The sequence below is a fragment of the Octopus bimaculoides genome, chromosome 11 (assembly GCF_001194135.2).
Source record: "Octopus bimaculoides isolate UCB-OBI-ISO-001 chromosome 11, ASM119413v2, whole genome shotgun sequence".
In the NCBI taxonomy this organism is placed as follows: domain Eukaryota; kingdom Metazoa; phylum Mollusca; class Cephalopoda; order Octopoda; family Octopodidae; genus Octopus; species Octopus bimaculoides.
In genome coordinates this window covers 54,417,195-54,430,609 of record NC_068991.1, presented here as the reverse complement: position 1 = coordinate 54,430,609, position 13,415 = coordinate 54,417,195, and the positions used below count along the sequence as shown (strand labels likewise).

At 36.7% G+C, this 13,415-nt stretch overlaps 1 protein-coding gene across 16 annotated transcripts in view; it reads right to left on the bottom strand.

Moving 5' to 3' along the window:
- The window catches only part of LOC106881762 (ryanodine receptor 2), a 381,060-nt gene that overhangs the window by 307,127 nt on the left and 60,518 nt on the right, over positions 1–13,415 (bottom strand). For all 16 annotated transcript variants that reach the window (XM_014932251.2, XM_014932252.2, XM_014932258.2 and 13 more), the window contains exon 3: positions 9,476–9,577. In XM_014932251.2, coding sequence (XP_014787737.1) covers positions 9,476–9,577 — 102 coding nt within the window. The remainder of the gene's footprint in view (positions 1–9,475; positions 9,578–13,415) is intronic.

The window sequence follows — 13,415 nt, the reverse complement described above, 5'->3', positions numbered from 1 at the left end:
CCACTATCTATAAAGGCTCAATTTAATTTTAATTTTTTATAAATTGATTTTAATTGAGTTTTTTACCTGTAATTTTGGATTTTGTCCACACACACACACACACACACACACACACACACACACACACACACATATGCATACAATAAGCTTCTTTCAGTTTCTGTCTACCAAATCCACTCACAACATTTTGGCTGACCTGAGGCTATAGTAGAAGACAATTGCCCACGGTGCCATGTAGTGGGACTGAATCTGGAATCATGTGGTTGGGAAGCAAGTTTCTTACCACACAGCCATGCCTGTGCCTATACATTTACATAACTTTCTATATTACATGTTATATTTGATATTAAATTTATTTTTTAAACCATCACATTATTTATGAGTTGGGATGATATATTTTTTTATGAACAAAAATGTACAACATGACAGTATTTTATATATCATTTGACATTGCCCTCAATAGCTAACAATCCGTGAAATACAGCCTTTTTGTCGTTTAACTTCCTACTCTATATAAAACACCTTAATCATTCTTTTGCCAGCCTATAATCAATATATAGATATATAATACCTGATGTCACAATTTCTGAGTGTTTGAGTGACAAACGACTTTAAATTATGGAACAAAATCATTGACATAACCAAAATTTTTAATATTGGTTTCAAATTTTGGCACAAGGCCAGAATTTCAGGTGAGTGGGTTAGTCGATTACATCAACCCCAGTGCTCAACTGATACATATTTTATCGACCCCAAGGGGATGAAAGGCAAAGTTGACCTTGGTGGAATCTGAACTCTGAATGTAAAGATGGATGAAATGCCACTAAGCATTTTTCCCAGAGTGTTAATGGTTCTACCAGCTTGCTGCCTTCAAGATTTTTAATATTAGGATACAAGTTTGTGTGTTATGCTTTCAACACCATTAAATATGTAAGCTTAGGCTCCTAAATGACTCTCTGTTCACTTTCAACAATTTTAACTATGGCGGTACTTCTAAGACATAAGTTTTAACATAAGGCAGCAGTGTTATGAAGATGTATAAAATTATGCATCAATAATAAGAAACTTTACCAAACATGGAATTTCTACTTGTCCTGTTAGCAATGATAATTTCTGAATACCATAACATACTGTAGGTTTGAATCCTTCCATTCTAACACAGTCAGACAGACACATGCATGCACACACACGAGTGTGTATGTGTATTGTAGTAAATATAAAGGGGGATATGTATAGTATATTTTGAAACTATTGAAGTATATGTATGTGTACATGTGTATGTACATTTGTGTGTGTATATGTGTGTGTACATTTGTGTATATTAATATATGGAATCTATATACACAAAGTGATATGCAGTAGAACCAAACACAGGAGGTATTTTTTTATTTTTTATAGTTTGGTGTTAATTTATTGAACACTATTGATTATTGATAAACAATTGATCGAAAATAGTTTAATGGAAAACTACAATAGATCAAAGTAATAGTTGTTCACATCAACATTAATTAAATTAATGAACATAGGTTAAAGGGAAAAGATACTGTCATATTTTAGTAAAATAAATCCTTTTATCAAAGTTTTCTACAATGTGCATATATGTGTGTGTATGTCTGCATGTATATGTCATGCTAATACCATGCCATGATGCATATGTGTATATGCATGTGTGTGTGTATATATCTATGTCTGTGTGTATGTCTGCATGTATATGTCATGCTGTGGGTTGAAGCATGTGGCTTAGCGATTAGGGTGTTGGATTTATGATTGCAAGGTTGTGGTTTCAATTCCTGGACCAGGTGACACGTTGTGTTCTTGGGCAAAACACTTTATTTCTCATTGCTCCAGTCCACTCAGCTAGCAAAAATAAGTAATCCTGTGATGGACTGGCATCCCATCCAGGTGGGGAATACATAAGCCAGGGAAACTGAGAAACCAGCCCTTATGAGTCTACAAGACTTGGTAAGGAACTTTACTTTTTTTTTATATGTCTGTGTGTGTATGTCATGTTTATACCATGATGTATGTGTGTATATGCATGTGCATATATGCACACGTATATATGTCATATATGCTAAGAGCAGCCCTTAACTCTTTGATGAAATCATAGGGGTGATGTTGTGACATACAGCATGTCTTGAGCACTGTTAGACCTGACAGAGCCCATTCCTCTTCAGGTTTGACCACAGCTGATTATCTCCAGAAGAGAAAGTGTGAGAAAAAAAGAAAAAATCGACCCCACTGATGTTTTATTTATTGACCCCTGAAAGGATAAAAGGCAAAAAAAAAATTACCTCAGTGTACAGAAAGCTGGAACAATTACATCTAAGCAATTTATCTAATGCTTTAACAATTCAGCCAACTGTTTGGTTTTCTTTCAGTCTGCCTCAATCTTCCAAATCCTTCCATCTTTTTATATCTGCCTCAACCATAACCCAGCAAGTCCTTCTGGCTTTCTATATGTCTGCCTTAATCCTAATTCTAACACTTTTGGATAGAGCTTATCTGGATTTGTGAGGCTGATCCTCCCAGCCTGAAGGAGACACCAGTCCATTGGAGTGGAGAAATGTGGAATAAAAATTTTTATTCCAGGATACAATGAGCCACCTGGTCCAAGAATAGAACCCAAAATATAATGATTGCAAGTCTGACATGCTAACCACAAGGCTACATACCTTCACACGTTATGTTTTTGTCGAGAGTCTAAAGAATGGTGTGGTTTCTGTTTAATGTCTCTTTACAGTCTTTATCAGTACTGCTTCATAATCTCATGGAATTTAATCAATTTGTAAATGGTGTTCATGCTTTTATTGTACAAAGAAATTAGCAGTTCAACAAGATGATATAAAAAAACCTCCCAATATTAGAAACAATCTCATGGGCAACTAAATATACATGTATATGTTCATACACACACACACACACTATTTACATGGTGCCAGCATGGATGCTTTTTATGTGATGCCAGCATTTTTATATTTGATATAATCTGACTGACGATTGATTCAATTTTGTTTTTGACCAACAGTTTTTAATAAATTGAATTTCTATCAACAGTCTACAGATCATTTTTTTTACCATATACCTGCATCTAATTTATTTTCAGCCTTCATAGAATCTTCTCCATTCACTGTATATGTTTTACTACTCTGCAAATATCACACTTCGAAAATATGCCTTTCACTTTGAGAGAAAATACCTTTATTGCAAGTAGAGGTAACAGTAACTCTCAAGTCTTTTCTAATGCTTTTTAAAATTTTGGTTTCTATAATTTCAGAATGCCCACTGTATATATTCCTGATTAGATCATCTAAGTAACAGAAGCTGCCAAATATCTCTAGGAGAGCCCTTGAGTATTTGAAAGAATTTATTTCACCAATGCTCTTACTGCTAACTACTTCTGTAGTTCTGCTACTTATGAAGTCCTTAGAGAGGATGTCTCTATCTGCTTGAAACTATATGGGACCCTAAAACAATTAATGAAAGCAAGGTACATGTTACAAAGCCTTACTTGCTCACAACTTATCACTGGCTGTTCTTTACACTCTTTGTGTATACAGATATGCTTATGTATATCTATTTATAATCAAGGATACTCATAATGGCTGGCATTGTAAAGACTTGTATTATTAGGAAAAAACAACAGAAATAGTACAGAGAAATTGCTATGGGAAGCTGGCTTTCTTTTTTCTTTTTCTCTCATTCTCATCTCTAACATAGGATATTCCACCCTTCACAGCAATTCCTATTTACTATTTCTGTCACTCTTTTCATATAAATATGCGTATGTGCACATAAATATACATGGATGTGTGTGTGTGAGCGCGTGCATGTGCGTGTGTATAAATAAATGCTTCTTTTTATGTTCAGTTATAATAAAAACAATTTTCCATTAACCTGATGGGTTACTCTTGAGTACAAATTTAATATTTTTAAACAAGAATATTATTCACAATAACTTCAAAGTCTCAGTCATTTAAGCCATTGTTGGACTGCAGTACACACACACACACACACACACACACACACACACACACACCACACACACACTGTAGTATATCTGTCTATCTGTGTATCTAACTAGCTATCTATATATTTATGTACATATCTGTATGTATGCATATATCTCAATCTCTCTCTCTCTAGACACACACACATACGTACATATATGCATGCATATTTCTAGTTTCTGGTTCTGGAGAAAGAGACAACGATCCTGCCTTTCCCCACCCCACCAGTAGACTAAAGAGATGGGTACTTCTTGAACTTTTGTCTGTCAACAACATGGGGAAGGAAAGACCTGAGCAGCAAATGAATTTCAGTAGGGTGATGTTCTGACAAGTAAAAACTGGGCATAATAATTAATGCACCAGTTGGTGGTGAGTGTGGAGACAGCACTGGTGATGAGAAGAGAAGATATAAGTAGCACAGAAATGCTTGAGTGGAGGCAGAATGAATTCAACTGATCTGAGGAGCACAGGCCATTATAGTTGGGACACAAAAGACAGAGAAAAGACACAGTGCATTCGTGAGGCAGAGGTGAAGGGGTGCATGTCAGTTGATGACTTTAAGACTGTCAGTCAGGTGTCTCTTTTCTGGATGCAGTTTAAGGCATCTGTGCATGCAACAACAGTGCTGTCCGAGGGTAAAGTAGTATTCCATTTAAATCTCACCTGAATTTTGTTGAATATCAATATATTTTGCAAAAAAGAGTGCTGAAGTACTTTCTGACTCTGAAGACAGAGCAAGTCATTGGGATGTAGACCTAAGTTTGTGAAAGATGTCTCTTCACCAAGAGAGACCCTCTGTGATAGCAAGACCCAAGAACTGGAGTGGTTGGAAAGGTTCTAGTTTGAATGCTGCATGCAACCATGTAAAACCTGTCTCTACATTAACAATGCTATTACCACAACCCATGTCACTATACACAAAACTTCAGCTGCTTATTTTCTAACTTCATATATTGCATCATCTGAAAACCTAGACTGAGGAAACTGGCTACCACCTTGCCAATCCCTTATGTGAACGTATTTAAAGCTCACTGCTGCATATGCCAACTCAACACTACTTCACTACAGTGAATCATTCCATAACTCCTTTATTTCTCTGTGGCATCTTTACACATCATGACACAAACAGAAGCAACATCATCATCATCATCATCATCATCATCATCATCGTTTAACGTCCGCTTTCCATGCTAGCATGGGTTGGACGATTTGACTGAGGACTGGTGCAACCGGATGGCTACACCAGGCTCCAATCTAATTTGGCAGAGTTTCTACAGCTGTATGCCCTTCCTAACGCCAACCACTCAGAGAGTTTAGTGGGTGCTTTTACGTGTCACCCGCACGAAAATGGCCACGCTTGAAATGGTGTCTTTTATGTGCCACTCGCACAAGAGCCAGTCCAGGGGCACTGGCAACGATCTCACTCAAAAACCCTACAAGGCCAGTCAGGCGGTACTGGCAACGGTCACGCTCAGGATGGTACATCTTATGTGCCACCCGCACAAGAGCCAGTCCAGGGGCACTGGCAACGATCTCACTTGGCTTGCCGGGTCTTCTCACGCACAGCACATTTCCAAAGGTCCAACGTCTTTTAATATTCAAACACAGAATTAAAATATTGATGGCTTTAAATGAATGTTTTTCTTTTATTTCTTCGCCCATTCTTAGTTTGATAATCCCATTCTTACCCTCAAATCACCTCACACCCCAGTTTTTCCCTCCACTTCATCCATGCCTACTTCACTTCTTCTCATTTCTTTCTTTTTCTCCCTCTCTCATATTACCATATCCCAACGTCATCATATATAAGTTGAAAGGAAATTTACTCTTGAGTTGGAGACAACATCCACTAGTGATGTGGCATAGACTAAGAGAGAAGAGTTGTGAGCACATTTAAATTATGTCAGTCTTCCAAACACCACAGTGACTACTTGAATCATAAAATTAATGAAACTCACATACATACATACATACGTGAATAAGCAAAATATACTCTGTTGTATGAGAAAAAGAGAACCCAGTACATTTTTAGAGGAAACATTTACTGTGGAAACAGAAGTTTCAATGCCTCAAAGTGGCCAGGGTTTTCATCTTGGGTGAGAATCTTGGGTGGACTAGTGAAGACTTGAAAAATAGACAGCGCACTAAAAATGCATGGCTGTGAGGTTAAGAAGCTTGCTTTGTAACCCTCTGGTTTCAGACATCTAGTTAATCAGGTTGTGCAGAAAGGTATCTTACCTAGTGCATAATAGTCAACTGTTACAAGGACAAAAGAGATGCCTTAGGTAGAAATAATTACAGAGGCATCAAACTACTGAACCAGGTTATGAAAGTATGGTAAGAGACATTGCCTACTTAATTAGAAAGAAAATTTGTCTAGATAAGTAGTTTTTTTTTTGTTTTTTGTCTGGGAGAAGCACTACTGATGCTATCTTCCTAATAAGGCAACTGTAGAAGCATTTAGTTAAAAATAAATTGCTGTACTTGGTATTTGTTGACATGGAGAAAGCCTTTGACAGGATCCCCCACGTCTTCATCTGGTGGTCACCTCAGGAGCTAGGGGTGGACAAATGACTGGCGAGAGTCATTCAGGCCATGTACAAGTGTGTTGTCAGTAAGATGAAAATAAAAATGAATATGACAACAAATTTAGTGTAGAGGTAGGAATTCACCAGGGCCCAGTTTTCATCTTCCTCTTATTTATCACAGTCCTCCAGGCCATAACAAAGGACTTTAAGACTGGTTATCCAAGGGAGCTTCTCTATCCTGATGGTCTTGTTCTTATAACAGAAACTGTAGTAGAATTAGAAAAGAAATTCCAGGTGGGAAAGGAAAACTTGGAATTAAAGGTCTTCAGTGTTAACTCAAAACCCCCCAAAGTTCTGGTAAGCATAAAAACAAACAATATGCTAATCCTTTCAGGAAAATGGTTATATTCAATATGTTCAAACTGAGATCATTGGCAATTTGCTTTACTTGAGAAGAACCATCCATCTAAGCAAAAATGAGGCCCTAAAACATAATGTTTATGTCTATTCACCTGCACACAATCTATCCTTGACAAATGTCTCCCTCACAATGCATCTTCCTAACACCCACCCCTCCCACAACTCCTCTTCCTGATACTCCTCTTCACTCTCATTCACCACTCACTGGATTGTGGAGGCATGTGACTTAGTGGTTAGAGGGTGTTGGACTCATGATAGTAAGATTGTGGTTTTGATTCCTGGACCAGGCAATGCGTTGTGTTCTTGAGCAAAACATTTCATTTCACATTGCTTCAGTCCACTCAGCTGGCAAAAGTGAGTAATCCTGTGATGGACTGCTGTCCCATCCAGGTGGGAAATTTATTCACCATGGAAATTGGGAAACCAGCCCATATGAGTCGGTATGACTTGAGAAAGTAACCTTACCTTTTACTTTTCACTCACTGGATTCACCTCTATCTCTATCTCTGTCCGTCTGCCACTCTCCTTTCACACTCTTGTGAACTTACTCCCCTACACACTCACCCTGCCCAATCCTTTGTACCTCTTCTCTTACATTCATCTTCATGTAACTTTTGTGTGCAGGCCTTGACATATCCCTCTTTTCCAACTGAAGTAACCATGTATCTCCCCGACAACAAAACACCTGTTCCTGTCCCTCTCAACACTTGGCATAAAACCACCTCCCCCAATATCACTACTCACTTAATTGAAGTTTTCTTGTCTTGCAAGTTACTTGGTGATCTTACTGGTGCCAATGCCATGTAAAAAAAACCCAGTACACTTCGTAATGTGATTGGTATTCAGAAGGGCATTTGGTCATAGAAACTATGTCAAAGCAAACATTGGAACTTAGTGCTGTCTTCTGGCAACAATTGTCAAAACGCCCAACCAATGCCAGCATAGAAAACAGGCATTAAATGGTGAGCAATGTGAAAAGAAATGTTCTGCTCCTGGTCCAGGAATCGAAATCACAATCTTACAATCATGAGTCCAACACCCTAACCACTAAGTCACGTGCCTCCACTATATATATATATTATGGGTAAGAAGATATCAAATGATATAAAATAATAGGTAGGTGTATACAATTAGTGTTCAGGCTGAATCTGTGCTTAAACTCCAACATTAAATGCTGGGATGTGGTGGTTGCCTAAATGAAGATTGGCTATAGGCAATGTATCAATCAAGCTGGTACATGTTAAATCAAACAGAGGGATAGACAGGCAAATAACATGTGTCAGGTCAGATTATAATGAGTGACATGATTGAATTAATGTAAATATGAGTGCAAGCTTAACCAGGTGAGTATTAAATTAAATACTAAATTTTTTCCCCAGGCATAAAGATTTTTCTGAAATCTATCTTCATCAGATGTATTTAAAGATATACACAGAAATATCAGTGTGGATCATTTCCGTTGCTACCACAGTTTTTTTAATTTTAAAATTAAGTGAAAATTTTTTAATTTGATATATTGATGAAATTTTTTGTGTTCATTGGATTTTATTATTCACTTGTTCCAGAAAAATTTTAGAAAAATGTTACAGTGGATTAAAGTGTGATCATTTTTACCCAGTTGGAAAACAGGATTTGGAAGCTGGTACTTTCTGCATGATAGCTGTCTATCATAACATTATGAATACAAATTTGTGTTAAACAAACTGGACGTTACACTACTGTAATAATAATTCTGCTCATGTAAACAATTAATACATGTTTTGTGGTAAAAATTCCAAAATGAAAGTCTGAGATATGTTTCAGGAGACTTTTCTGAAACAAATTTCAATTTTCATATCTCCTGTGCTATATAAACTTGCAGAAATATGAGTCAGCCATAGAATGATGGGTCCCACAGCATCATTTATTCCTTCAATTTACACAGGCCCATGTTCTTTTTTCTACTTGTTGCATGTGGGTACTATCTTTCAAGTTAATAAATTCAATGCTGTGGCTCACCATTCTATTTCAAAAATTATAACCATCAATTTCAGGAATGTGACAGTAGGTCCTCCACAAGTCACTGAAATTTGTGGTTCCTGGAAGAAGCGACTAATGTATATATTCCTCTAGTGTGTCATGATTCTGATATAGTACTATATAAAGAAAAAAATGTCTGGTCTTGTGACACACTCCCTTAAAATCCCTCTGTTCAGGCAGCTCCTTTTCCATTTTCTGTTTCCATCATCAATTATAAACCAAACAAACACTTCAGAATTCCTGATGTGGATTCAGTGAAAATTATACCATAACTGTGGATGACATCAGATAGCCCAAGCAGTGAAAGTGCTTTAATTAACATATTAATAGACATATACCCAAAGTCCAAATAATTACACACACACACACACACACACACACACACACGCGCGCGCGCATATAATTTGGTTATCCTACCAGTTGTACTTTCTGAATAAAATTTTCACTCAAGTCTTAAGAATTTTAATACTAAAAATACAAATTGCGTAAAACATTTACCCTTGAATCATGGGAAGCTGATGTGACCATCTCTTGTAAAGCTCTGACTGAGAGAGCTTGTTCCAGAACAAAGGCACATACTGACATATCAGGTGGTACATCCTGCAATAAAAAGAAAAGAAAGAAATAAGAAACTTAATGACTGATATCATACATTGTTTTACATGTCAATAAAGTATGAAAATTATGAGAGAAAAAAAACTATTTCATTATCCAGAATGAGGTGATTCGGCACAGCTGTTTAGATGGTAATCATATGTTATTGTTGAACTTTGATGATAAAACTGGTAACAACTAATATCGTTTACTAAGGATATTCCTTAATTTTTCGACGATGGAAATGGTAACTACTAATATCCTTTATTAAGGATATTCCTTAATATTAAAGAATATCCTTTATTAAGGATATTCCTCTCTGAAGATGGAATAATTGGCCTTTATGTAGAAATCTTTGCTCACTGTGATAAGCCCCTACCATATGCACAACTATTCTAGAAACAGTTGTAAAACACTTTATGCATGACTTCTTAATCTCCTATTTACTCTGTAAATACTCTGTAATTATGTTTGAATTATAAATTATGAGCTTTAAAGTGATAACGCCTGTTATGCTTGTTCATTCTTTCTTTCTTATAATATATCTACCTACTGAGTGAGGAACCTCTTATAGTCATTCATCGCTAGGCAGCTACAACACCAGTTTTGTCATGTTTTAGTTGCAGTTCAATTAAACCAACCTAAGCACTTATTGTACATACCTATTACATTATGTCATCAGATGCAATCTCATATATATATATATATATATATATATATATATATATATATATATATATATATATATATATATATATTCTTTTATTTTTTTTCTTGTTTCAGTCATTTGACTGTGGCCATGCTGGAGTACCACCTTTAGTTGAACAAATTGACTCCAAACTTATTCTTTGTAAGCTGAGTACTTATTCTATCGGTCTCTTTTGTCAAACCGCTAAGTTATGGAGACGTAAACACACAAACACCGCTTGTCAAACGATAGTGAGGGGGTAAACACAGGCACACAAATACATGCACACACACACATACACAGTTTGTAGCATATCATATCATGATCCACTTTGTCAAAAGCTTTTGCTTGCAAAATAAAGGTATATTACGTCCACATTTGAGTAACTGCTTCAACACCCAGTTATAATGTTGTAAGAGCTGGGTCAGGCAGCTCCTACCTGGTCGAAAGCCATGCTGGGTATCACTCAGCAAGTTATTTTCTTCAAGGAATGCGATTAGTTTTCCTCTGACTATCCTTTCCATGACTTTGCTGATGTGTGAAGTCAGAGAGATAGGCCTATAGTTTTTGGCATCTGCTCTGCTTCCCCCTTTATGGATTAGGCATATTATTCCCTCCTTCAGCTTGCTTGGCAGTCTGCCATTTGCAAGAAAGCTCTGGAAGAGAATCTGGAGGGGTTTTGCCAGGGCATGCTTATACAATTTGAGGAGGATTGCTGGGAAACCATCAGAACCAGCAGTTGAGTTTGTGTCCACTTCATCTGTGGCTAGTAGTATATCTTCTTCACTAATGTCAATGTATTCCATCGTAACTGCCTTGCTGGTTATAGGTGAGGTGGCAAAGAAATCCACTGGTTCGTTCACTTGTCTGTGTTCCAATGGGGTGGTAAAACACTTCTGAACTGGTCATTCAGTATTTCACTGATCCTAGTTGGACTGTCTGTTAGAGAGCCATCCTTTTGGAAGAGGGGTCCTATCTTACAGCATACTGAGGCTGTTTCTTTTGCATAATGAAAGAAGGCCTTTGGGTTTGACTTAATGTTTTTTATAACCCAAGCTTCTTTGCCTGCTTTCTCCCTCACATAGGATTGTTGCAACCTTTTTTCAATCTCCATCAATGTTGTTTTAACAACACTGATGGGACCTTTTGCTACTTTTGGGATGTTGGTTAAGTCGATTTGCAACCTTCATCCGTCGTCTCATGAGGATCTTCCTCTCCCTTGGAATTTTGTTCGTATTTCTTTTGGCCATGTGCTCTGGGACATGTTTCTGGCATATGGCTTGTACAACAGATATGAAACATTCTAGTTTCATGTCAATGTCTGGTGTGGAGAGATATTGTGGCCAGTCCTTTCTGAGGATCTCTTTTTGGATTGATTTCCAGTCTGCTTTGTGGAAGTTCAGATTGGAGAGATTTCAGGTGCTTCCTTTAGGCTGTATGTCTCTGGTTACTTTCGGCCCAAACATAGAAAGCTCTATTATGTTGTGATCTGAGACTAATGTTGGCGTCACTTTCACATCATGAATGATGTCCATATTGTTCATGAAGCAGAGATCCAGAATGTTATTTGTCCTAGTTGGTCTGAGTACAGCTTGCTCCATGAATAGAGCATTGGTGAGGTTGAGCAGGAATTTTCACAGGAATTTTCAATTTGCTGGATAACTGAAGAGATGTTGGCATGGGCTCCCACCCTGGCATCTGAAACTCAGAGTTTTATCATGGCTACTGAATAAGTGTCACATATTTTTACAGATAAAATCCTCTATATGCATAATATCGAGGTTTCTTTCTTTCTTTTGTTGTCCTTCTTATCAAATATATATATATATATATATATATATATATATATATATATATATATATATATGCATGAGATATGCATTGTTGAAGTTTTGTAGTACACTTATTCAAGAGTACATACTTAAACTTTGTGTATCTTCGATGAAAAGTGAATGTATTTGCTCTTTCATAGGGGCTCAGTGCTGTGCTATAAACTCCATTGGGTGTGGGGGTTAAATATTATTGTAAGATGATGAAATTTTCAAAACCAATTTTATTTAGTACCTAATAATGTTGTCATTTTCATTGAAATCAGAAATTTCACTTGGAGTGTTTTCCCCCACTTTAAGCCCCCTAATCACACTGGAAAGTAAATTTTATGTACCTCATCGTCTTTCTTGTAAAATTTTACATGAGAACACATACTTTGCTTTTATGTATCTTCTATTCCCTTTCGCCCTATAGATTTACAGACACACAGACACACAGATGTTGAGCTTTATTCTATAGATTATTATATGAGCTTTATTATATATAAATACATACATACATACACACAACAGGCTTCTTTCAGTTTCTGTCTACCAAATCCATTCAGAAGGCTCTGGTCAGCCCAAAGTTATAGTGAAAAACGCTTGTCCTAGGTGCCACACAGTGGGACTGAACCCAGAGCCATGTAATTGGGAAGCAAGCTCCTTACCACACAGCCATGACTGGTAAGTAATTTGATACGAGAGTGTGTTCTGGGACTAAAATGATTTGGGTAAAGGTTAGAATCATTCAGGCCATTCTTGAATACACATTCCATGATATTTTTACATTAAAGACACTACACACTATGTTACACGTATAAATATTTACTATAAAAATGAAATAACATAAAATAGCTTTTGTTTTTTTTATTTTCTTTTAAACAGTTTTAGTTTTGTTAGCTGTTATTGTGAATAAATACAATATTGTTGCTAGGATTACTGTCGTTTAAAGAAAAGTAATACTCCAGCTGGTAACAGTGAGACATAATTTATAATTTATATATTGATATTGTTGGTAGTGATGATAATATACAACTCATAAGGCTGCTGGGAGCAGAAGTAGTACCATTGCTGCTGCTGCTCCAGTTGCTTGTGCTGCTGCTGCTGATTATCATGTATAACCCTTCCCTTTGTTGTTTCTGGAAAGTTTCCAGTATATCAGCTTGATGTTGCTATTCCTAATTTGGCCAAGCATCTGTGATGAGTATCTGGTTAGGCTTGTATCTAATATCAGATGTTAAAAATAGCACCATGACTAGCTACATAAAAATACCTCAGCAAGATTAGTGAGAGAGAGAGAGAGAGAGAGAGAGAGAGAGAGAGAGAGAGAGAGAGAGAGAGAGAG